The sequence below is a fragment of the Cynocephalus volans genome, chromosome 2, assembly GCF_027409185.1.
Source record: "Cynocephalus volans isolate mCynVol1 chromosome 2, mCynVol1.pri, whole genome shotgun sequence".
NCBI classification, from domain to species: Eukaryota; Metazoa; Chordata; class Mammalia; order Dermoptera; family Cynocephalidae; genus Cynocephalus; species Cynocephalus volans.
Genome location: NC_084461.1, coordinates 207,066,348 through 207,092,283, shown reverse-complemented (window position 1 = coordinate 207,092,283; position 25,936 = coordinate 207,066,348). Strand labels below are relative to the sequence as shown.

Here is a 25,936-nt window from a genome sequence, read left to right as displayed (position 1 = left end):
CTTGACTTTGTTCTCACCAGCCCCATTGACCACCCGTGGACGCTCGCATGTTAGGTACTTGAGGTGAGGTAGGTACAGTTTTCTGCGGGCCACTAAGGGGTGGGGAGAAAGCACAGCTGATTCCCTTCTCCCAGGGGCCTTAAAATCAGCTGAGATACTTGTGACAGATGTGGGACCAGAAACATACGGGGGGTGTGTGGGCGGTGAGTGACCAGGGTGCTGGGGTGAGGGTCCTGTCTGTGAGGACTAGAGGAGGACATGTGGGGGCAAAGGGCATTATCCTGGGGGGGCAGGAGTAGGGCAGACCCTAAGGAGAGAGGTAGACTGGGGATCCATGAACTTGAGGGGGGTCCTTTGTCCTGAGATGGAAGGACATCTTGAGAGAGGGACACTGTCTAGATTGTGAGTACTGAGGAAGAGTACTCTTCCCGGGGAAGAGAGCCCATTCTCTTGGATTCCAAGGAGAGCCAAGGAGAGGCTGTGCAAGCGGCTGGAGGTGGACATACCAACAACAGCAAGTACAGGGAAGATGGGCAGTCCTGGGTCCTGCTGCCCCAATCCCCTGTTCTGGAATATTCTCTTGGGCTTTCTGGGTGATAATGAAACTATCCCTCAGGGAAACATCCAGATTCCTTCCCCTGGCTCCTTTCTCATGTGGCTAAGAGAATTCCTTACATCATTTGGATTGGCTCCATTTAGGATGAAAAGGTATAAATAAAAATGAGCAGAGACAGATCGTATGACTGAAAGGAGGAAATTTTATTTTGAGTTTATGAGTTGAGGGAGAAGGGCTGGGGTGACTAGGCTGGGGGAGTAAGGGGAGACCCGTCCCCTGGGATTCTGCAGCTCCAGGCCCCCGTGGGTGGGTGAGGTTTGGGGACCTAAGAACACTCTGCAGGGGCCACTGTCTTCTCGACGGTGCTCCCTTCGTGCGTGACCTGGCAGCTGTAGCTTTTGTGGGAATTCCACTGCTGGGGCGACAGGGTCAGGAAGCTGCTGGCCCCGTACTTGTTGTTGCTCTGTTTGGAGGGCTTGGTGGTCTCCACGCCCTGGGTGACGGGTGTGCCGTCTGCCTTCCAGGCCACCGTCACGGCGCCCGGGTAGAAGTCACTCATCAGACACACCAGTGTGGCCTTGTTGTCTTTGAGCTCCTCAGAGGAGGGCGGGAAGAGAGTGACCGAGGGGGCGGCCTTGGGCTGACCTGCAGGGTGTGGGAGGGGCAGGAGGTCAGAGGTCTGGCGACCACCACAGAGTTCCTGACCTCAGTCTGGACGTGATGTCCTGGCCCAGGCCGGGAGCGGGCCATGCTCGCCTGAGGTCAGGTTGGTGTTGGAAGGGGACACTCACCTCCTCATGAGAGAACCCTCAGTGCCCACGGACTGAGGAGAGTCAGGTGTGCATTCGGCTGCAGCCTCTCCTGCAGGGTCACGGTCCTCACTCACAGCCCCTGACCCCACCAGTGTTCACTGTCCCCCGACAGTGGCTGGGACAGGCCCTGGCCCCTCCTCTTTCCACAGGGCTGTGCTGTGGAGAACGTTTCCCGCTAGGACACTTCTGTTGCATCTGCTCATGAGGGCATCTGTCTGTCCGGGTTCAGGTTTTCCTCCCTGCTGGGGAGTGGGTTTCATGCCCAGAGGTCACCCTGGCACCATCATTTTAGCCCCAGTCTCACCCCTGGTAGAGACCGCTCTGGGCTGCCTCCGGGGAGGGGGTGTCAGTTCCAGGGTCTGGACCCGGGAATGCTGAACATTGAAGGCTTCAGATTCAGGTGTCTTTTCTGTTCTGAGACTGGGGCTGCATCTGTCCTAAGGGGTCTCTCTGAAAGTGCAGTTGTCCTGGTGATCTGGGTTTCCCAGGCAATCTGTCTACTTGGAGGGGCCTGTGCCTGTCATCGGTCCCTATCAGGAGTTCTTACCCGGGCCTTTTCTCTGGTGTCTCTTTCCTGGTTATGGATGGGAAGGACCATATTGCCTGCTTGTCCTGAGACCTGGCCTGCCCATGGTTTGCCACCTGTCCTGGGGGATGAGGAGGGACCCAGCACCCTGGGGCCACCTTCTCAATGGAAAATCTTCCTCCATCCTCGTCTCCCTCCCGTTTCCTTCTCCATCCTTCCAAGTCCCCAGAGAAGGGCTCCCATGAGTGGGTGTAAAGCAGCCCCGAATCTGGGTCCCAGCACAGTCAGACCCTGGGGTGCTGAGTGGTTCTCAGCATCCTACGCATCCCATCGCCCTGGTGCCCCGGCCTGAGCTTCCTGAGCCCTGGACCTTGGGAGTGGAGTCCTAGAGCAGGGAGCGAGACATCCCAGAGTTCAGAGGACAGTGTCCCCTGGAGTCATATCCAGGGCTGCGCACAACACAGGAAGGCTTCTTGGGATCTTCCCATCCTGTCTAAGCAACTGCCTGAGAAGAGGAGAGAGACTGGAGGAGGAGAGGGACCGGACAAAAAGGGGCAGTTTGTTGACTCCTAGACAGGTTGAGACCCCTGCTTTAGAAAGGACAGAAAACAGAAAAGTTGACCCAAGTTTCACTCAGAGCCCAAGAGGAGAGAAAGGGTGAGACTCACCAAGGACGGTCAGCCGGGTCCCTCCTCCAAATAATTCACACCGTGACATAGACCCGCACAAAAACCCCTCCAGACACACCCTGACCCAGGCCATCTGTAGATGCTCGAGGGGAGGCCCAGGGTGCAGCTTCCTCTTCATGGGGGATGGTTGGGCCATGGCAGGATGACAGGGGGTGAAACTTCAGTTCCTTGGGGCTTTAGGAATCCTCCCATTTCCAGTCTTGGGAGAGGGTTGGAGACAACGTCTGTGTGTGGAATCAGTTTTCTCAGCTAATTGCATGCTGGGAAGGAGCTGTGTTGCCTGGGACAGCTGGTGCTGGGAATGTCAGGCAGGAGGAGTTGAGAGGCCAGTTTCGAACAGAGATGATGCAGCTGGGACCCCTTTGTGGAGTTGGCACTTGTGGGAAGTGTCCTGGATGCCGCTTCCATTCTAACACAGGAGGTGGTGCTGGAGTTGAGGCAGGAAATGGGAATTGAGGGGTGAGGGGAAATTCACGTTTATCACCAGGGACCCAGACCACCCTGCATGGTCCTGAGCACCAGTATCCCTGTCAGTGGCTGGGCTGTCTGGAAGGTGCAATGGACAGACACTGCTCAAGGTCTCTAACTGAGCCCAGTGGGGACAGCTTCCTTCCTGCAGGGTGCATGTGCTCAATTGGAGCTGGGGTGGTGGCCAGAAGGGAGCCCCTCCTGGGCGGGTCATAGATTCCACGGTCAGTACAGTTTCCTTTATGAGCTCTAAGGGTGGGGGTCTCTGCTGCCCAAATGAGTTCCTTGTGGCTTACACAGGCACCCATGTGCACATGTGCTCTGCAGTGTCCTGTGTGCACGCATGCACCAGCCTCTCTGTGTTCAAGATTGTCATCGGCACAGGGCACATCCACAGTAAGGGGAGGCACACTGCACCCTGACACTGGATGGACATGTGCAGAGCGGGGCCTGGACGCACAGGCCTGGATGTGCATCCTGTCTGGTACCATCACTTGCAATGCACACCTGGCATCCTGCATTCCCTGGCAGTGTCCCATAAGAAACTTCTCCGCAGTTCTCCGAGATCTGCCTGTTGCTGCAGGTCTAGACTCCACCCCATGAGCCTCTTCCTGTCTCTTGTATCACTCTTGGCCTGGATGAGAAATCTCTGCCCTTTCCCTGTTTCAGTGCCAACCCTGGAGGCCCACAGCCTGGGGACTGCAGGTGCCTGGGTCTTCTTTGCTTATGTCCCAACACAGGGGTCACCATAGTCTCCTCTGCTCTGCTGTTTCTGATCCTCCCAGAGAGATGCCCAACATGGCACTGTTTTGAAATGAACACGTGTGTTTGCATGCATTATGTGTATGATTCTGTGTGTGTGTTCCTGCATATGTGCGTGTACGTGTGTGTACCTGTGTATATGTGTTTTGCAACTTAGATCACACATCAAGTGATTATGAAATTGAGTCAGCTTATACAGAAGCCTATGGCGGAATTGCAGAATCTGGCTCTCGAGTTTGAACACAGCAGCCCCATTTACAGCTGGAGGACACCTGGATCTTAGGTACTTGTGGCAGGGTCAAGAGGGAGCAGAGCTGATCCCTGTCTCACAGGGGCCTTGAATATACCTGGGACACCCAGTGACTCGTGTAAGATGAGGGACACCAAGTGCTGAATGTGGGGTGAGTATCCGGGGTCCAGGGATGAGGGTCCAGTCTGTGAGTGCTACATGGAAAGCCTGTGTGTTGAGGGTCACAGGGCTGTATCCCTGGGGAGGCAGAGGCAGGATGGCTCCCTAAGGCAGCCCGCACCTCCTCACGGGGTCACCCTAACAAACCCCTCTGCAGTCCTCTGTGATCTTCCTGCTTCTCTTTGACCAGACTTCCCCGAGGAAAGGGAGACCCTGCGAGGACAGGTTTTTCCAGGTGGGGTAAAGGAGCCAAGGAAGGTAAGGCCTTGGTGGGGTGGAGTGAAGGAATGTTAGGCGTGAGTTGGGAGGACACTTGAGAGAGGAGTGATGCCCAGTGTGTGAGGCCCGAGGATTCCAGAGATGGGAGGTTAGACATTCTCACCAAGGGATGGGGATGAGAGTTTATTGTTGGGCAGCCAGGGGTGGACATGTTCACAAAGAGCAGAGATGGGTAAAACTAAGCAGGCTTGGGTTTCTCATGAGGAACATTCCCCTGTTCTGGATTGCTTTGTGGGGCTTAAGTTGTCGGTGAAATTGTGCCTCAGGGAAATGCCAGAATTCTTTCCCTGGCTGTTTCTTCACAAGTTGAAAGGATTCTGTTCAACTCTGGGGGGATGGCCAAACTTAGGATAGAAAGGAGATAAACAAGATGAGCAAAGACCATGTTTTCTGATTGAAAGTGAGAAACTTTTATTGTGATTTAATTGGTTTTAGGGTTAAGCGGTGGAATGAGTAGGAATGGGGTTGAGAAGGGACACCCTTCTCCAGGGTCCTTCAGCTCCAGGCCCCCGTGGGTGGGTGAGGTTTGGGGACCTAAGAACACTCTGCAGGGGCCACCGTCTTCTCGACGGTGCTCCCTTCGTGCGTGACCTGGCAGCTGTAGCTTTTGTGGGAATTCCACTGCTGGGGCGACAGGGTCAGGAAGCTGCTGGCCCCGTACTTGTTGTTGCTCTGTTTGGAGGGCTTGGTGGTCTCCACGCCCTGGGTGACGGGTGTGCCGTCTGCCTTCCAGGCCACCGTCACGGCGCCCGGGTAGAAGTCACTCATCAGACACACCAGTGTGGCCTTGTTGTCTTTGAGCTCCTCAGAGGAGGGCGGGAAGAGAGTGACCGAGGGGGCGGCCTTGGGCTGACCTGCAGGGTGTGGGAGGGGCAGGAAGTCAGAGGTCTGGCGACCACCACAGAGTTCCTGACCTGAATCTTGACGTGATGTCCTGGCCCAGGCCAGGGCAGGAACCTCAAGCCAGGCCCTTGCTCGTGTGATATCAGGTCAGCGGTAGGTGGGGACACTCACCTCCTTATGGGAGACTCCTCAGTCCAACTCTTGGGGATTCATCAGCCCCCTCTTTGGAATTGCCTCCTTTTCATATGTCTTCATCACCTACCAACCCCCACCTGTGTCCCCCCCACTGGATGAAATTGACCCTCAGACCTTCTCTTCCTCAGGTATCTGTCCGTCCCGGGGCACGTGTCGGAAAATCTCCTGCCTGATCCCTTCTCTTGGAGCCTCTCATGAAGGCGTCCATCTGCTCTGGGTCCAAGCTCTTCTCTCTTACAGGGAGCAGGTTTCTTGCCAACACATTCCCCTGGCACCATCATTGTAGCCCGTGCCACTCCCCACAGAGACCCCCTGGACTGCCTTGGTGGGAGGGTGTGTCAGCCCCAAGGGCTGGATTCCAAGGGGTCCAGTAGATGGAGGGCTTCAGTTTGAGGCCTTGTTTCTGTCTGTTCTCAGGGCTCTCTCTGTCATGTGGAGTTACAGTGGGGATCTGTCTCTCCAGTGAGTTTTGTCTGGCTGACAGGAGCATGTGCCTGTCATCTGTGCTTATTAGGAGTCCCTGTCCTAGTCATCTGCTCCAGGGTTTGTCATCCAGTGGTGGGATGGGTAGGGATTTGCCTTTAGGGCCTGAGTGTCCTGACCTGTCTCATCTATGGTTTCTTACCTGGGGGGGGAGGAGGAACCCAGCACCCTGGGGCCACCTTCTCATAGAAAATTCTTCTTTTATTCCTATCCTCTTCCTATTTTCTCCTCCATCTCTCCAAATCTGTGGGCAAAGCAGCCCCTCTAACTGTGACCCATGGAGGACAGAACCCCGGGGGCTGAGCTGTTCCCAGCACCCTTCCCACCTCTCATGTACCCAGTGCCCCAGCCTGAGCACCCTGTCCCCTGGACTTAAGGGACTGGAGACCCTGAGGATAGAGTGGACATTCCAGAGTGCAGAGGACAATGTCCCCTGGAGAGGGAGCCCAAGCAGGGAGCAGGAAGTTGTCACTAGGATTGTCCCCTCCTGTCATGATCAGGTGCCTGAGAAGAAGGGACAAGCTGGAGTCAGGGGTGAAAGGCCAGACAAAAAGGGGCAACCTTTTTGTTGAACCCCAGAGAGATTCAGACCCGTGCCCCAGACAGGAGAGAAAGGAGAGAAAAATCTACCTATGTTTCACTTGGAACCCCAAAGAGGAGAGAAAGGGGGAGACTCACCGAGGACAGTCAGCTGGGTGCCTCTGCCGAACACAACTCACCGTGACACAGCCCGCACACAAACCCCTCCTGACATGTCCAGACCCAAGCCCACCTGCAGCTGCTCAGGAGCTCAGGAGACCCAGAGTCCAGCCGCCCAATCACAGGGGCAGGCCTGGCTGATGGGAGGGTGAGAGGGGGTGGTCCCTCTTTCCATGGAGCCATGCTTTATTGGGGGGTTAGGAGTCCATCTATGCCCAGATTGGGGAGGAGAGAGGGACAGAAAGCCTGTCTGTGTGTTACATTTGGTTCCCCTGCTAATGTCTGCTCCTGGAAGGAGCTGGGTGCCCAGCTCAGCTCCTGTGGAGAATGGCGCCATGGAAGAAGTGAAAAGCCTGTTCACAACACAGAGATGAAGGAGCTGGACCACTTTGCTGAGCTGAGGCCTGGAGGAGGGTCCTGGGTGCCCAGCACAAGCCCTAGAGGGCATGTGTGTGTGTATGGCACGTGCAGGCTTGTTTGTGTTTATGAACACATGTGTGTGAGTGTGCGTCTCATAGCTCAGGCCTCTGATCCTGTGCCATCTCCTAGAACAATAATCTACTCGATCCTTAGGTCCCACACAGAGCTTCCAGAAAGAGGGTGGTTTTACAGGCACGTCTGTGTCACCTGCCCCGAATGGGACTCTTGACTTTGTTCTCACCAGCCCCATTGACCACCCGTGGACGCTCGCATGTTAGGTACTTGAGGTGAGGTAGGTACAGTTTTCTGCGGGCCACTAAGGGGTGGGGAGAAAGCACAGCTGATTCCCTTCTCCCAGGGGCCTTAAAATCAGCTGAGATACTTGTGACAGATGTGGGACCAGAAACATACGGGGGGTGTGTGGGCGGTGAGTGACCAGGGTGCTGGGGTGAGGGTCCTGTCTGTGAGGACTAGAGGAGGACATGTGGGGGCAAAGGGCATTATCCTGGGGGGGCAGGAGTAGGGCAGACCCTAAGGAGAGAGGTAGACTGGGGATCCATGAACTTGAGGGGGGTCCTTTGTCCTGAGATGGAAGGACATCTTGAGAGAGGGACACTGTCTAGATTGTGAGTACTGAGGAAGAGTACTCTTCCCGGGGAAGAGAGCCCATTCTCTTGGATTCCAAGGAGAGCCAAGGAGAGGCTGTGCAAGCGGCTGGAGGTGGACATACCAACAACAGCAAGTACAGGGAAGATGGGCAGTCCTGGGTCCTGCTGCCCCAATCCCCTGTTCTGGAATATTCTCTTGGGCTTTCTGGGTGATAATGAAACTATCCCTCAGGGAAACATCCAGATTCCTTCCCCTGGCTCCTTTCTCATGTGGCTAAGAGAATTCCTTACATCATTTGGATTGGCTCCATTTAGGATGAAAAGGTATAAATAAAAATGAGCAGAGACAGATCGTATGACTGAAAGGAGGAAATTTTATTTTGAGTTTATGAGTTGAGGGAGAAGGGCTGGGGTGACTAGGCTGGGGGAGTAAGGGGAGACCCGTCCCCTGGGATTCTGCAGCTCCAGGCCCCCGTGGGTGGGTGAGGTTTGGGGACCTAAGAACACTCTGCAGGGGCCACTGTCTTCTCGACGGTGCTCCCTTCGTGCGTGACCTGGCAGCTGTAGCTTTTGTGGGAATTCCACTGCTGGGGCGACAGGGTCAGGAAGCTGCTGGCCCCGTACTTGTTGTTGCTCTGTTTGGAGGGCTTGGTGGTCTCCACGCCCTGGGTGACGGGTGTGCCGTCTGCCTTCCAGGCCACCGTCACGGCGCCCGGGTAGAAGTCACTCATCAGACACACCAGTGTGGCCTTGTTGTCTTTGAGCTCCTCAGAGGAGGGCGGGAAGAGAGTGACCGAGGGGGCGGCCTTGGGCTGACCTGCAGGGTGTGGGAGGGGCAGGAGGTCAGAGGTCTGGCGACCACCACAGAGTTCCTGACCTCAGTCTGGACGTGATGTCCTGGCCCAGGCCGGGAGCGGGCCATGCTCGCCTGAGGTCAGGTTGGTGTTGGAAGGGGACACTCACCTCCTCATGAGAGAACCCTCAGTGCCCACGGACTGAGGAGAGTCAGGTGTGCATTCGGCTGCAGCCTCTCCTGCAGGGTCACGGTCCTCACTCACAGCCCCTGACCCCACCAGTGTTCACTGTCCCCCGACAGTGGCTGGGACAGGCCCTGGCCCCTCCTCTTTCCACAGGGCTGTGCTGTGGAGAATGTTTTCCGCTAGGACACTTCTGTTGCATCTGCTCATGAGGGCATCTGTCTGTCCGGGTTCAGGTTTTCCTCCCTGCTGGGGAGTGGGTTTCATACCCACAGGTCACCCTGGCACCATCATTTTAGCCCCAGTCTCACCCCTGGTAGAGACCGCTCTGGGCTGCCTCCCGGGAGGGGGTGTCAGTTCCAGGGTCTGGACCCGGGAATCCTGAACATTGAAGGCTTCAGATTCAGGTGTCTTTTCTGTTCTGAGACTGGGGCTGCATCTGTCCTAAGGGGTCTCTCTGAAAGTGCAGTTGTCCTGGAGATCTGGGTTTCCCAGGCAATCTGTCTACTTGGAGGGGCCTGTGCCTGTCATCGGTCCCTATCAGGAGTTCTTACCCGGGCCTTTTCTCTGGTGTCTCTTTCCTGGTTATGGATGGGAAGGACCATATTGCCTGCTTGTCCTGAGACCTGGCCTGCCCATGGTTTGCCACCTGTCCTGGGGGATGAGGAGGGACCCAGCACCCTGGGGCCACCTTCTCAATGGAAAATCTTCCTCCATCCTCGTCTCCCTCCCGTTTCCTTCTCCATCCTTCCAAGTCCCCAGAGAAGGGCTCCCATGAGTGGGTGTAAAGCAGCCCCGAATCTGGGTCCCAGCACAGTCAGACCCTGGGGTGCTGAGTGGTTCTCAGCATCCTACGCATCCCATCGCCCTGGTGCCCCGGCCTGAGCTTCCTGACCCCTGGACCTTGGGAGTGGAGTCCTAGAGCAGGGAGCGAGACATCCCAGAGTTCAGAGGACAGTGTCCCCTGGAGTCATATCCAGGGCTGCGCACAACACAGGAAGGCTTCTTGGGATCTTCCCATCCTGTCTAAGCAACTGCCTGAGAAGAGGAGAGAGACTGGAGGAGGAGAGGGACCGGACAAAAAGGGGCAGTTTGTTGACTCCTAGACAGGTTGAGACCCCTGCTTTAGAAAGGACAGAAAACAGAAAAGTTGACCCAAGTTTCACTCAGAGCCCAAGAGGAGAGAAAGGGTGAGACTCACCAAGGACGGTCACCAGGGTCCCTCCTCCAAATAATTCACACCGTGACATAGACCCGCACAAAAACCCCTCCAGACACACCCTGACCCAGGCCATCTGTAGATGCTCGAGGGGAGGCCCAGGGTGCAGCTTCCTCTTCATGGGGGATGGTTGGGCCATGGCAGGATGACAGGGGGTGAAACTTCAGTTCCTTGGGGCCTTAGGAATCCTCCCATTTCCAGTCTTGGGAGAGGGTTGGAGACAACGTCTGTGTGTGGAATCAGTTTTCTCAGCTAATTGCATGCTGGGAAGGAGCTGTGTTGCCTGGGACAGCTGGTGCTGGGAATGTCAGGCAGGAGGAGTTGAGAGGCCAGTTTCGAACAGAGATGATGCAGCTGGGACCCCTTTGTGGAGTTGGCACTTGTGGGAAGTGTCCTGGATGCCACTTCCATTCTAACACAGGAGGTGGTGCTGGAGTTGAGGCAGGAAATGGGAATTGAGGGGTGAGGGGAAATTCACGTTTATCACCAGGGACCCAGACCACCCTGCATGGTCCTGAGCACCAGCATCCCTGTCAGTGGCTGGGCTGTCTGGAAGGTGCAATGGACAGACACTGCTCAAGGTCTCTAACAGAACCCAGTGGGGACAGCTTCCTTCCTGCAGGGTGCATGTGCTCAATTGGAGCTGGAGTGGTGGCCAGAAGGGAGCCCCTCCTGGGCGGGTCATAGATTCCACGGTCAGTACAGTTTCCTTTATGAGCTCTAAGGGTGGGGGTCTCTGCTGCCCAAATGAGTTCCTTGTGGCTTACACAGGCACCCATGTGCACATGTGCTCTGCAGTGTCCTGTGTGCACGCATGCACCAGCCTCTCTGTGTTCAAGATTGTCATCGGCACAGGGCACATCCACAGTAAGGGGAGGCACACTGCACCCTGACACTGGATGGACATGTGCAGAGCGGGGCCTGGACTCACAGGCCTGGATGTGCATCCTGTCTGGTACCATCACTTGCAATGCACACCTGGCATCCTGCATTCCCTGGCAGTGTCCCATAAGAAGCTTCTCCGCAGTTCTCCGAGATCTGCCTGTTGCTGCAGGACTAGACTCCACCCCATGAGCCTCTTCCTGTCTCTTGTATCACTCTTGGCCTGGATGAGAAATCTCTGCCCTTTCCCTGTTTCAGTGCCAACCCTGGAGGCCCACAGCCTGGGGACTGCAGGTGCCTGGGTCTTCTTTGCTTATGTCCCAACATAGGGGTCACCATAGTCTCCTCTGCTCTGCTGTTTCTGATCCTCCCAGAGAGATGCCCAACATGGCACTGTTTTGAAATGAACACGTGTGTTTGCATGCATTATGTGTATGATTCTGTGTGTGTGTTCCTGCATATGTGCGTGTACCTGTGTGTGTACCTGTGTATATGTGTTTAGCAACTTAGATCACACATCAAGTGATTATGAAATTGAGTCAGCTTATACAGAAGCCTATGGCGGAATTGCAGAATCTGGCTCTCGAGTTTGAACCCAGCAGCCCCATTTACAGCTGGAGGACACCCGGATCTTAGGTACTGTGGCAGGGTCAAGAGGGAGCAGAGCTGATCCCTGTCTCGCAGGGGCCTTGAATATACCTGGGACACCCAGTGACTCGTGTAAGATGAGGGACACCAAGTGCTGAATGTGGGGTGAGTATCCGGGGTCCAGGGATGAGGGTCCAGTCTGTGAGTGCTACATGGAAAGCCTGTGTGTTGAGGGTCACAGGGCTGTATCCCTGGGGAGGCAGAGGCAGGATGGCTCCCTAAGGCAGCCCGCACCTCCTCATGGGGTCCCCCTAACAAACCCCTCTGCAGTCCTCTGTGATCTTCCTGCTTCTCTTTGACCTGACTTCCCCGAGGAAAGGGAGACCCTGCGAGGACAGGTTTTTCCAGGTGGGGTAAAGGAGCCAAGGAAGGTAAGGCCTTGGTGGGGTGGAGTGAAGGAATGTTAGGCGTGAGTTGGGAGGACACTTGAGAGAGGAGTGATGCCCAGTGTGTGAGGCCCGAGGATTCCAGAGATGGGAGGTCAGACATTCTCACCAAGGGATGGGGATGAGAGTTTATTGTTGGGCAGCCAGGGGTGGACATGCTCACAAAGAGCAGAGATGGGTAAAACTAAGCAGGCTTGGGTTTCTCATGAGGAACATTCCCTTGTTCTGGATTGCTTTGTGGGGCTTAAGTTGTCGGTGAAATTGTGCCTCAGGGAAATGCCAGAATTCTTTCCCTGGCTGTTTCTTCACAAGTTGAAAGGATTCTGTTCAACTCTGGGGGGATGGCCAAACTTAGGATGGAAAGGAGATAAACAAGATGAGCAAAGACCATGTTTTCTGATTGAAAGTGAGAAACTTTTATTGTGATTTAATTGGTTTTAGGGTTAAGCGGTGGAATGAGTAGGAATGGGGTTGAGAAGGGACACCCTTCTCCAGGGTCCTTCAGCTCCAGGCCCCCGTGGGTGGGTGAGGTTTGGGGACCTAAGAACACTCTGCAGGAGCCACCGTCTTCTCGACGGTGCTCCCTTCATGCGTGACCTGGCAGCTGTAGCTTTTGTGGGAATTCCACTGCTGGGGCGACAGGGTCAGGAAGCTGCTGGCCCCGTACTTGTTGTTGCTCTGTTTGGAGGGCTTGGTGGTCTCCACGCCCTGGGTGACGGGTGTGCCGTCTGCCTTCCAGGCCACCGTCACGGCGCCCGGGTAGAAGTCACTCATCAGACACACCAATGTGGCCTTGTTGTCTTTGAGCTCCTCAGAGGAGGGCGGGAAGAGAGTGACCGAGGGGGCGGCCTTGGCCTGACCTGTGTGGACAGAGGAGGGGCTGTGAGATGGGAGAGGGAGGATCTGGGTGTTGGGAGCCCCCACCCTCCTTGTCTAAAGTCTGTGGCCGTTCACAGTGTGGCTGTCATCTCCTCCTGGGCGACCCGTGTTCCCTCCTCTTTCACCTCCTTTCCACTGAAGCCCGCTGGAGAGCAGACAGCCCTGCACCTTCCTAAAAGCCCTTCCCAAGTCACCTCTCCCAGGGACCTGGCTCAGCTCTGTAGCCTCAGTTTCCCCTTGTGTACCCTGGGGACTGTGCTCTCTCCTCCCTGGTCTCTGTAGTCTGAATTTGGAATCTGCTCCCAAGACCTTCTGAACCCCCAGGACCCCACCTCACTTCATTCTTCCAATGTCCGGAGACTCCTCTGTGAACTGGGGGTTCAATGGCCCTGGGTGTAGGGGGAGTCCCAGCACATGGTGCCCAGAGCACAGTGGGGACTGGAGACTCCTGTCCCCTCGGGCGCAAGGCTCTACACCTCCTCAGCCCACTCAGCTCTCCCTGCGAGGGGTGAGCCCACCCAGACAAGCTCTGGGGGCTCCTCAAGGCTCTGTCGTCTCCCTTGTCCCTACCAGCCTAACTGCAGGACCCTTGTCCTCAGCTGTGTTCTTGGGCCTGCTCCCTCCAGACTATGGGATGCAGCAGCCCCCACACCCACCCCAGAAGCTTCTGACAATCTCTTATTTTACCTGGCAGCCACAGAGTTTTCTGTACCCTCCTTCACTCCCCTCTTGTCATCTCCTGAGTCTAACATGCCCTTTGAGGAAGGCAGGAGGCTGATCCAGGGACAGGTGAGACACTGGATCTCAGGGGCTGAGGGGCTCCAGGGACAGATGAATCTTTGTCCTATGGGACCCCTCCTTTCTGATGACCATCCTGGGAGGGCTGGGCTCTGGCCACTGCACTCAATTCCTCTGTGTCCCTGTGTCCTCATGGCCCAGCAGACAGCTGTAGCCTGGAGCAAGCTGGACCCCTCTCTCCACGCTCTCGTGCCCTTAGGGTGATACTCTGTGTCTCCGGAGGCTGAGGTCACAGCCCTAACCATGTCCCTGAGCCTCCTGCGTGGTCTTCCCAGCCTGGATGGGCATCTGGCCCTCAGCCCAGACCCTGGGGCTTGGAGATTTTCTCTAACGCTGCCCCCAGTGTTCCCTGTTAGAACCAGCCTCTGGCCCCTCTAAAAGCCCCTGTTTCTGGCCAAGCCCCCAGTGCAGGCCCCTGGACCAGGCCATATCCAACTGTTGGAATCTGAAATGGCTGCTCCTGCTGTTGGGGACCTCCTGCTGTTTACCCTGAGACCCACCTGCCTCCCCCAGGCTCCACGGAGAAAGGTAAGGGGTCAGTCATTAAGGCAGGGGAGGGCAGTGGGAAGAAGCCCCCAGAGAGAGAAAACAGACTCTTTGGAGACAGCATCGGGGTGGGACATGTTGGGAAATGTGAGAGCCACTTACCTAAGACGGTGAGATGGGTCCCACTACCAAAAACATACCACGGTGATTGAGGCTCAGACCAAAACCCACAGGGCCAGCACCTGGGGCCTGCCCTCTAGGGGCTGGGCTGCAGCAGGATCCTACTGGGTGTGATGGGCACAGGGCTGCAGTGGGTGGGGCTGCAGCCAAGGCACAGGGTAGGTGGGCAGCCAGCCCTTCAGAGGCTGGGGGTACTCCTGTGTTTGTCTCCCTGCTCTGAGGCTGCCATTGCTAATGGAAATGCTGTACTCAGTAGCGAATCAGCAAATCCCTGAATGACGCATCCTTTCAGGAGGCTGTGTGGTGTGGGAGGGTGAGTCCTGAGCTGTCTCAGACCTGCCCAACCTTTCGTGCCTCATTTTAAGGGTCTCTGGGTCTTCCTTCCCTTCAAGCCAGCCTAATTTCCTCCCTGGACCTACAGACGCTGGGTCATTCCAGATTCAAGGTGTTCCCATGTGGACACTCCTCTGCTTTCATTTCTACCCATCAAAAACGCAGCTCAGTCCTACCCGATGCCTTCTCTGATCTCTCAGACCACTCTTTCCATCTGACCATCCATCTATCCATCTGTCCATCCATCTTTTCACCTATTCCTCTCTCTGTTCATCCATCCATCCATCCATCCATCCATCCATCCATCCATCCATCCATCCATCCATCCATCCATCCGATAGTGCTTCCAAGCACCCATCTGTACCAGGCACTGTTTTGTATGTTGGGACATGCCAGGGCCCCCCGGCCCTGAAACCTCTCAGGTTAAGGTCAACAAGGTCTTCATCCTGGTCAAATCTGCAGTTCCTCCCTTATGTCTCTGTAAGAGGCCCCTCTTCCTGTTCATTCTCCTGTCCTTGGTGTCTCCTCCCACTTTCCTCCTCCTCTGCTTACCTTTCTCCCAGGCCAGTGCATAGCTGCTGACCCCAGACCACCACCCTGGGTCCTGCGGTCCCTCTACTACTCTCACTCTCTCTGCATCTGACCCTCACTGTGCACTCCCACAGCTGCCCAGGAGTCTCAGATCCCTGTTTCCAGCCTTGACCTCTCTTCTGGGCTCCAGATTCATATACATTCTATCACTTGAATCTGTCTCTGCTTGAATGCCCTACAGGCATCTCAAACTCAATGGGGCCCAACTAAACTCATTTTCCTGCAAACTTGCTCACCCGAATTTCCTCATTTAAGCAATTTCTTTCCAAGCCAGAGGCCTGGAGTCATCCCAGAATGTTTTCCCCTCATTGAATCACCCTCTGTGTCCTAGACATCCTACCACAACACAAAATACCATTAACATACTGAAAAGAGAAAAGGAGAACACCCAAGTCACACTCTAAGAGTTTTTGATGGCAAGAATCCTCAGGCTTTGCAAAATCTAGTTTTGTCTCCCAACATAATTTATTTCCATTGACATAACCCATTGCATTGCAGCCAGCAATTTTATACCTTAGCAGCAGCACATTGGCTATGGTTGCATTTAGGATGTGCACATAAGATTTTTGAAGCAGAATTTAATATAATAGTAATATAAGTTGAACACTTATTTCTGATTTAAAAAATGCAAACATCCAGACTTTTATTAAGTTATTGAAGGAAACTTCCTCAACTCAATCAAGAACAATTGAAACTTATACAAGAGTTAAAGTGGCTGAATATAAAAGCCAATAGGTTTCCCTGCTACACAAGCAGGAACCATCTAGGATATAAACTTGGGGAAAAATCTACAACTTCAACACAAATTATATTCAAAAAAATCCTAGCAATAAACAACATAAAATGTGAAAGATTTGCATGAACAAAATATAAAACTACTTGACTGACGGACATAATAAAAAGGTAAGTGAATGGTGGGAATATCGCGTTCCTGGACAAAAATGCTGAGCATTGTAAAGATATCAGTTCTTCTCAAATTGATCATATATTCCACAAAATTACAAACGCAACACCAAGAAAATGATTTTTGAAAATTAGAAAACTGATTCTAAAGTCCAACAGTAAGAATGATAGAGAATAGACATGGATATTCTGAAAACACAGTACTAATGGCAGGTTCTTTTCCTACCAGATACCAAAACACACTATAAAACTAAAATAATTAAAACAGGGTGGAACGATGCAGGAATAGATCAATAGTTCGAGAGGATCATAGACTGTGATATATAAGTAATTTAGTATTCGATAAAAGTTGCATTTGTGTTCAACAAATGTGTGATGGTCGGCTTTCCATTTGGAAATAAATAAGGTTATATGCCTACACACACAACAAAAACTCCAGATGAAGTCAGAGAAAAGCCCACCGAACACCAAAACAACGAAAATACCAGAAGAAAATAGAAAAACAATTTTACAATACTGAAATAAAGAAGACCTTATTACACCTGGTGTGGATCACAAAAACCATAAAGAAAAGGTTAAACCAATCCGATACAAAAAAATTGACAATAGCTTTATAGTGAAAGATCCCGTAACCAAAAGGCATAAAACACATCAGGGAAAAATATTTGCAACGTATATACTAACAAGGGGTTAATATCCCAAGTATATTAAAAGTTTCTATAGATGTATAAGAAGATACAAGCAACTGAATAGGAAAACAGGTAACATGATGACCAGTTAATTCACAGAAGAAATAAAATCAGTCCATAAAAATATGAAAGGATAATAAATTTCACTAATAATCAAATAAACAACAAAATAACAAACAGATTCTATTTTTTGCTTGTCAGATAGGCAAAATAAAAAAAGAACGACAATATATTATTGACGAGGATGTGGGAGAAAGGGCACTGTCATTTACTGTAGTAAGTGTAAATTGGGACAGCCTTTTGGAAATGTAATTGGGCACTACCTATAAAATTTCAGAAGTGTGTTCTCTCTGATCCAGCAATTCCACTTTTAGGCATCTGCTCTGTGGAGATACACAAGTGTACTTCGTGTACACACACACACACACACACACACACACACACACACACACACACACAGGCACACAAGCATTTCCATTGCAGCATCACTTGTAATTTGTATTTTTTTTTTAGTGGAAACAATCTAAATGTTCATTAATAGGGAATGATTAAATAAATTCTGGTTCACCCAAACTTTGCTCATAAAGTCATTTTGACAATGTGGTAGATCCATGTGGGCTGATGTGGAAAATGTCAGTAACAGATGGTTGAACAACCTGGTTGCAGGTAATAGGCAGAGTATGACTCTATTATTGAAAAATAAAATTTCAACACCAACTCTGTGTGTGTGTGTGTGTGTGTGTGTGTGTGTGTGTCTTCAGGATCGCACACACATAGAAAAAGGTCTGGAAGTATGGAGACCAAGCAGACAGTCGCCGTCTCTGGGGAACAGGTTTTGGGGGAAGAGTTGGGAGATGGTAAGAGCAAACACTTGCATTTTACTTTCTATTTTTGTGTGCTTTTTTTTTTTTTTTTTTTACAAAAAGTATATGTTAAGCAGCAATTCCACTTCCAGGTATATACTTAAAAGAAAGGAAATCATCAAAATCATCATGTTGAAGGGATACCTGCACTCTCATGCTCATCACAGCTCTGTTTACAATAGTCAAGACATGGAACCAATCTAAATGTCCATCAATGGACGATTGGATAAGGAAACTGTGGTATATATACACCATGGAATAGTACTCTGTCATAAAAAAGAATGAAATTCTGCCATTCGCAACAAGTGGTGATGGTCAGCCTTGTATCCCATGAATATTCATAACCAATAAATAAAAGGAACTAAAAAAATTATTTTAGAAGACAAAAATGAAATATCTCTTCTTGTAAACATTTTTATAAAACCAAAAAATTATAAAGCTGAAATTAAAATAAAGTAAAATCCCACCAGCCAGTCAGAGACACACCACTGAAAATTTTCTATATTTTCCCACAGGCTTTTGTAAATACACACATATTTTAAAAACATAACTGGCAGCACTCAGCATATTAACATCTTATCCTTTTAAAAATTATTAGAGGTGCTCAGAAGCATAGTTCTGAAGGTTTGTGTACGATTCCTTATGATAATGTGCCCTACTGCCTTTTCGTCCCACCTTTCTGGTGGATATGTAGGTTATTTCCAATTTTCTCATCATTCATAATGTTGAGCTAACTATCTTTGTTTGTAAACCTTTGCGGCATCTGTGATCGTCTTCCCTGCTTAGGATAACTTCCTGGAAGTGGAATTACAAAAATTAGATACACTTTCTTTTATGACTTGCTGCCTATCGTTAAAATGGTTGTACATTTTAAACGCCTATAGACAGTACATGAGAGTGCCCATTCCTCCCTGGTGAGCCCTCTGGTATCATCTTTAAATGCATTTGCCAATTTCATAGGAATCTTGACACCAGGTGGTGTGTGGCCCTGCACATCCTCTCCGTTCCCAGGCTTTGGCCCAGGCTCAAATACCCGCCACTCACGCGCAACGTGGCCGCAGCCCCCTCTCCGTCTTTGGCCTCTGCCTCAGTCCTCTAATTTGACTTCACACCAGCTTCCCATCTGGAGCCAATTTTTCTAACACACAGATCCTACTCTGCTGGTCCCTTACTTAAATCCCCCCAGTGACTCCTCTTGGACAGCAGGATAAATGCCGGGCACATGGACCCCTGGTGGTCTGCCCCTCCCACCCCCTGCCCTGGGAGCCCCCTGGGGCACCTCTGCATCCCTTCTTCTCTGCTCTCAACATGCAGTTCTTTGTTTAGGGCCCCCATCACCAGCTGGTGCCCCTCGATCTGTGGGACAAGCTTAGGCATCCCGCCCACAGAGGGAGGATCTCCTCCTACTCCTTTTATTGCTCCTAAAATGATCATGGGTCTGTCCCCACGTTTGGACAGAGCCCCTTGGTTCAGGCGCACCCTCTCTGCCAGCCGGGCCTGGTACTCAGGAAATGTTTATGAATAAGGCCTCGGGGACACCAAGCCAAGCCCTTGCTCCCTCCTCTGGACTACTTGCAAGCCACTTCTCTTGGGCCACTATGTTTAAAATACAGGGCAGAATGATGTGGTCACAGCATTCTCTTATAGTCCAGGGGCTGCGCCCATGTGCTGTGCGTCCTTGGGCAGGTTGCTGCACCTCTCTGGGCTTTTATCCCTGCCTGTAAAAGGGACATGACAAGGAGACATGTGTTGTGGGGCAGCTGAGAGGGAAGCTCTGTACCTAAGATGTAGCACCTCCCAGGAAAGAAGCTCAAGATAAACGGGCTGTTGTGTCACAGATTGTCATAAATGGACCCTGTGCTTTGTCTGGGAACTTCCTACCTCACACAGAGAGGAGAGGGCTGGGGACACACAGTGAGGTGGGGTGCACCATGGTCCCCCATGGGTCTACCCCCAAGACCTTTCCCACAGAGGAGCCTGCACCATGGGTGTCCTTGGGCTCCTAGGGGGGGCAGTCCCAGGATGTGACCCTGGATGAGGGTCCTTGGCTGAGTCTGGTGACCCGGGGACCCAGGGAAGGCATCTTCCTACAACATCAACCAGCCCTTGGCCTGGTGCTCTGAGGTGTGGTCTTTGCCCAGCAAAGGTAAGGGGAGGAGGAGGAGGCTGTGGCCCAGGCCCAGGCATCCTGCACTGACAGAGGCCACCACCTGCCACCCACCGTGGACATCCATCTCCTGCCTCCTTTTCTGCTCTACCCAGAGGGCTATGGGGAGGCGAGTGGGGTACTAGCCTTGGTGTAAAATTTAAGGGGAGCCAGAAAACTCAGGAATCAAGATGAGTAATATCTTAATACAATATTAAAAAATAAAAATTAATGCAAACAAATCTACGACGGACAAAATGTCAACACTAAATTAAGCCAGTGTCTGCCCAGACCCATCCTTCCCGGCTGATCCTTCCTTCTCACACTGTCACCATCACTGCTACTCTCCTGCTTGGTTGCCCCTTCCTAGCCCAGGCTGCAAAGACCTCTACATCCCCCGATGACTCACTTGGTCCCTTACCTGCCCCACAGTCTCTGCAGGCTGGACCAGCTGCTTCCTGCCCTGGTTCCCAGGCCTGGGGCCCTGCTCCATGCTGCTGCCATCGGGGACACCAGGTCGTGGATGCCCACAGCCAGGCCCAGCAGCAGCAGGGGCCAGTGCTGCCTGAGGTCAGGGCCTGGCCCCCGGGGGCCTCATGATCCACCTGGTCTGTCCTGGGCCTCATTTGCTCTCAGAGTCGAAGGCATATCTGGCCCAACTTGAGGTGTGGGTTCCCTGGACAGGGGCACTCCTGGTCCCTCTTGCCGGCAATGGCTGCCTCAGTGCGCACTGATCTGTGTGGCCCCATTCTTGCCCTGGACTGGCTCTGGTCCTGCCCCTAGCATGGCCCTCTCCTGGGTCCATGGCCATTACCCTTGGGGATCTCTCCCAGAGGGACGTCTGCCAACTGTCCTGCTGTGGTTGGGATCTGGGACTCAGTTGCCTCCCGTGGCAGCCCGCCTGGCCCCTCCCCTGGATGGGGCACACCTGACCCATCCTTGTTCCCCAGTTCCCCAAGGGTGCCCTGGGTCTGTTTAGAATCTCCCTGGGTACTGGAGGGGCAGTGCCGGTGAGTGCTCAGAGGAACAGAAGTCCCTGAGGGCTTGAGTTCAGGGGGCGGTGGCTGTGGCTTTTCTTCTAGTCGGTCCCCTAGGGTAAGCCCCTGCACGCCGCACTCTGGCCAGCTGGGACCAGCTTTTCCTTGGCTGGGTTGGACAAGCCTGGCCGGCTCCTGAGTCAGGCAAGGGCCCTGTGGGGAGTGATTCTATAGCCTAAGGCAAGGAATAGTGGTGAGATCATGAATGTTGATTCATCTGCACCTAGGTCTCCTCTAAGCCTCAGTTTCCTGATGAAACCACCCAGCGCTCTTACATGCTAAGCACCCAGCGCTGTTGAAGGATTGCTGGTTCCCTTTCCACCCTTCTTTTACTTTGGGCTTCAGAATAGCTCTTGGGGTGTCCTTGGGGCAAGTGTCTGTATTTTACAGGTGAAAAATCTAAGGCCCAGAGAAGGTGAATGCAGGTCCAAGGTCATCCTGGGAGTGGGGTGCAGGGTGAGCTAGGTTTTGGAATGAGCTTGTCCCGAGTTTCTAGCACCCTGTCTATGTAGAAGGAGAGCGCCTGGCTTCCTAGCGAGCTGAGGTTTGAGTTCCATTAGGCAGTGGTGGAGGAGGAGAGGGCTGGGAAGGTGCTTTAGGTTGGGGTCCTTTTGAAGCCCAGGAATCTAATACATAATACAGTGATAATAGTGATGCTGTTCAGCACTAGCTGAGTGCTTTACAAGCCCTAACCCTGGGAACTAAGATTATCACGCCACTCCCTGCTTCCATTTGAAGAAGAGGAATCAGATGCTTGGGCAGATTCCCTACCTTCCTGGTGCCAGTGGCCAAGAGGCAGCAGGGCTGGAGTCAGACTCTGAGGCCCAGCCCTCGCACAGCACTAGGGTGACATTGTTGATGACGACACTGCTCTCTGGGTCTAGGTGGTATCACACTGCTCAGTGCATAGGAAAACTCAAAGTCCAGAGACCAGCACACAGTAGCTGCTCAGTTAAACACGAACTGAATCTGGTTGAATAGAGCGTTCTTCTGCCCATCCCCCGGTGTCATTTGTGCTCCTTTATCTCCCCCCATTCCCATCCTTTCTGATGCCCCTGACAGCGTAGTGAGCAAATGTCTGAGGAGATCCTTGGGACCCCATGTCCTGGTGAGAGAGGTCTTGCCTCCTCACAGGACTGCAGAGAGGGTTCACCTCTTGCTTTCCAGTTGCTTTTTTTCTGCCACAAAATCTGTAATATGTCTGCTCACGTTCAGACCTGCATTCCTCTAGGGCTTTCAATTTTTTGTTTCAGCAGCTCTGAAAGGGGCTTCCCAGGACATAAAAAAGCGACTTTCCTGGGATGCCCCTGTAAGAGCTGTTTGGTCCACATTTTGAGTCAGATACTTTTGAGTCAGATACTCTTTAACTCTCCTGCTAAATATGGTGAAAATCAGTCCAACCATTTTCATGAGATGCAGTAACACACATTAGCCTGGTACTTCGTTTCATTGGTATAGATTATGGTTGTTGGGAGACATTTGTCTAAGGATCTCTGAGTTTCTGCATGTCTTTTGAGCAAAGGGCATGTCTTTTGGAGCAAAGGGCAGGCATGCTTACTGTCCAGTTCAGAAAATTCAGGGTCGCCAAGCTCGGGTGTGCAGATGTCATCTGGCTTTCTTTGCATCGTCTTATGGAACTGGTGCAAGAAGATGCTCATACTTTGGCAACTGCTATTGCTGTCCTTTGCCTCTGACCCGGAATCTGTGTCTTCTGCCAGCATCCATGAACCTGTGGCAGGCTTACTTTTTGGCTTGCAAGTAGTGTAAACTCTCAGAACCTTCACAGTTCTCAACAGTGGTGATGATGAGGAGGAGAAGGAGAAAGGGATGAAGGTGGGGATGGTGATCATGACAAGGGTTTGACTCAACTCGTCAGACCAGCTTTCAAGGATCTCCAGGCTGGATCTTTCCACTCCACAAGCATGGCTTTGGCAACTTCTGAGGGCCAGGCCTGGTGCTGAGGACTGGATTATACAAACACCAAGCATCTCTGACCTTGGAGGTGGGCAAGGCACTGAACAGCCATAGGATGTGGGTACAGGGGACGTCCTTGGGAGGCCCCCGATTCAGTCCAGTTTCTCCCTCATTGGGGTGCTTGGGCCACTCCTACCTCTGACCTTGGGCTCCTCACACCTTGGTGGCTGTGGTAGAGTCCCTCCAGGTGTCTAGGCTGAAGCTGTTCCCTCTTTAGCACTCCGTGTGGGTGTGACATTTACCACTGCCCAGGACCCAGAAGACGTGGTTCCTCTAGGGACAGCCCCCGGTCTTGGGGAAAAGAAGGGGCTGTCCCTAAAGGCTGTCTCTAAACATAGTATCCCAGCTGCTCCCCCCAATCTCCTGACCAGCCCTGCATCTGCCACAGACTCTGGGCAGATGTCACCACCGCAGACCACATTCTCCTGTGGTGGCCACAGCCGGAAATGCGGGTCTGGCTAGGTCTCAGAGCTGGCTGGGCCTCCCCAGCTGGTGCAGCTGCGGCTCTGGCCTCCCAGGCCTGCCCCACCCCCTCCTGGACTGAGATGTGTCATAGGCTGGATCCAGACCCCGGTGGAGGGCTCTGGGTCCAGCTGTCCTGCTTGGCAGATCCCTGCTCAGGGATCCTGGTGCCTCAGCAGAGCCGGGTCGCTCTCCCCCCAGCCCTTCTCTCCTGGAGCAGAGGGGTGTGTCCCTGTTCAGTGGCTTCTGCCCCATTCCCATGTCAAAGGGCGTCATCCCACCCTGGCTTCCTGCTTGTCAGTCCCTTGCCCACTCTCCATACCACAAGCTGCAGAGACCGCCTGTGGCCACCGTAGACTCCTCTCTCTCAGGCCCATGTGTCCCCAGCTCCCTGCTCCCTGCCATCCCCAAACTCAAGCCAGCTGGTCCTTCTCACCTCATCTTGAGCTTCTCACTGTTGGGGGCTGGGGGTTCTGAGGCAGAGGATGACAAAGTATCGGTCTGAGGACACAACAAAGGTTCTGAATCTCTCATAGTCCTCAGAGTGAGGGGCTGGCTGTGCTGCTCCTGAGCAGCCTCTAACGGGTGCCCAGGAACCCCAAAGACCCCAGGTCTTCTAGTGATCCTGGGGCTGCAGCCCTCACCCAGCTCTTCTCCAAGAAATGGGGAGATTCCTGCTTCTGTAGATGTTCCAGGTGCACCGACCTGGCAGGGATCTATTAGCTCCCTCTACTGAAGAGAAAACGGAGGCACAGAGAGGGACAGTTTCTTAGCTAAGGCACACAGCAACTTGGTGTAAAGATGGTGTCCTGGGACTTACAAGTACCAGGCAGAGACCTGGGAGGATCAGCCTTCTGGACACGGGGTGGAGCCAGCCTGGAACTAGAGGGTGGGGTTTTGGGAAATTTCAGTTGTTAAACCTCAAACTCTCCCCGTCTAGGTGCCTGGAGCTCAGCCCTAAGGGGAGATACCAGTAAGGGGCAGCAGAGACCGGCAGTAGAGGAGGCCTGAGCTGGATGGCGGGAGCTCTTCAGGGAGAGGTGGCAGGAGATGTGGGGAAGGCTGCAGTGGTGGAGGCAGGAGGAGGGATGCTGGGGCTGGACTCTGATTCTGCATCTTTGTCGGCACCCACCTCACCTCTCAGCACAGCTGGGATGGAGGTGGGGGGGGGAGGGAGGCCAGTGAGGTGAGTCAGATCCTGATGTTCTGTTCATCGTGGGTTTTTCTGCATTAATTTTGATTTTTAAAAATATTGCATTAAATGTTATTTCTCTTCATTATTGAGTTTCTGGATGCTCCTCTAAATTTTGCATTTGAGGTGAGTGCCTTACCTGCCTCACCTTAGCCCTGGCTCTGCCTGGAACTCCGGAAAACCTGTTTCCTCTAGCGCAGGTGAAGCACCCTCTGCAGGGTCCCCACCCAGGGAGGCTGGGCCACTGGAGTGGGTGTGAACAGCGCCCAGAAGCTCCTGCCTCACCTCACCAAGTGAGTTTACATTTGCACAGCTGAAGCCTGTTTTCCACGTCCTTCCCAAAGTCTTGCATCCACACCTGGGAGGGGTACACTCCCATCATGAGGAGACAGAGGCTCAGAGGTCCTGTCATGGATGGGGGTGGCTCCAGCAGCCAGAGTTCCTTAGACTGTGCCACCAGTAACAATCAGCCCTGTCCTCATGGTGGACCCAGAGGGTCTGTAGTGGGGTGGCCCGGTGGGCTTTATCACATTATAGGAAGTACTCCTTCCTGATGGTTAAGAAGAGTAATGCAATTTATATTTGGTTCTTATTTCATTATTCTTAAAAGCCGAACACCTGGAATTCCTCACATTTATTTACAACTGTACATGGCATGTGATAGCAGCTATTGCATTTCACATTGCAAATTAAATAATGACAAATAGCCCATTGACTTGCCCTGTTTTAAAGACATTCTTATAAAAATAGATAAGTGGTTACATAACATCCACATCATTTTAATGCGGACCACTTTTTCTGAACTTACCAGACACACCCTTTCTCTCTCTCTTTCTCTCTTTCTTTCTTTCTTTCTCTCTCTCTCTCTTTCTTTCTTTCTTTCTTTCTTTCTTTCTTTCTTTCTTTCTTTCTTTCTTTCTTTCTCTCTTTCTTTCTCTCTCTCTTTCTCTCTCTCTCTTTCTCTCTTTCTTTCTTTCTTTCTTTCTCTCTCTTTCTCTCTCTCTCTTTCTCTCTCTCTTTCTCTCTCTCTCTCTTTCTCTCTTTCTCTCTCTCTTTCTCTCTTTCTTTCTTTCTTTCAATGTAATTGATTGAACATATCTGTGGGGAACATGTTGAATGTCAATACCTGTGCGCAATGTGATGCTCAAATCAGGATAAATAGAATATTCAGTATTACACAATGTGATAAATTTTTGTGGCCCTTTACCAATTTCTCACTAAACTCTTCTCCCCTTACTCCTCTCCCACCTCTGGTGGCCTAAATTTTGTTCTCTCCTTTTGAAAGTTAAATGAATTATTGTGGTTGTTGTGTGTTTCTTTCTTTTTAAAATTATTTATTCGTTTTTTAGCTCCCACTTATGAGTGAGGACATGCGGTATTTCTCTTCAGACACATCCATTAGTGTTCAGTGATCTGACAATATTCCTCAAAATGCCCATTAATGCATTTATCTGTACTGACAAACACAATCAGGTGATTTTTAACAGAAGTACATCTGAATAGGCTGCTTGGTTTGAGGGTGAGGACTGACTTTACTAATTA

The 25,936-nt window shown here is 52.3% G+C and overlaps 1 protein-coding gene, 1 pseudogene and 1 gene segment (V, D, J or C); all 3 read right to left on the bottom strand.

Annotated features, from left to right (window-relative positions):
* Positions 1-881: 881 nt before the first annotated feature.
* Positions 882-2,719, bottom strand: LOC134370787 (immunoglobulin lambda constant 3-like). The segment is given in 2 exon segments: positions 882-1,201; positions 2,563-2,719. Coding segments are annotated over 2 exon segments (477 nt in total).
* A 2,316-nt stretch (positions 2,720-5,035) lies between these two features.
* The window catches only part of LOC134369152 (immunoglobulin lambda-1 light chain-like), a 58,511-nt gene continuing 37,610 nt past the window's right edge, over positions 5,036-25,936 (bottom strand). The window contains exons 4-5 of the mRNA XM_063085355.1: positions 6,701-6,736; positions 5,036-5,355 (exon numbers count right to left, since the gene is read on the bottom strand). Of these exons, the coding sequence (XP_062941425.1) occupies positions 5,036-5,355; positions 6,701-6,736 (356 nt within the window). The remainder of the gene's footprint in view (positions 5,356-6,700; positions 6,737-25,936) is intronic.
* LOC134369153 (immunoglobulin lambda-like polypeptide 5) lies at positions 8,247-20,355 on the bottom strand (annotated as a pseudogene).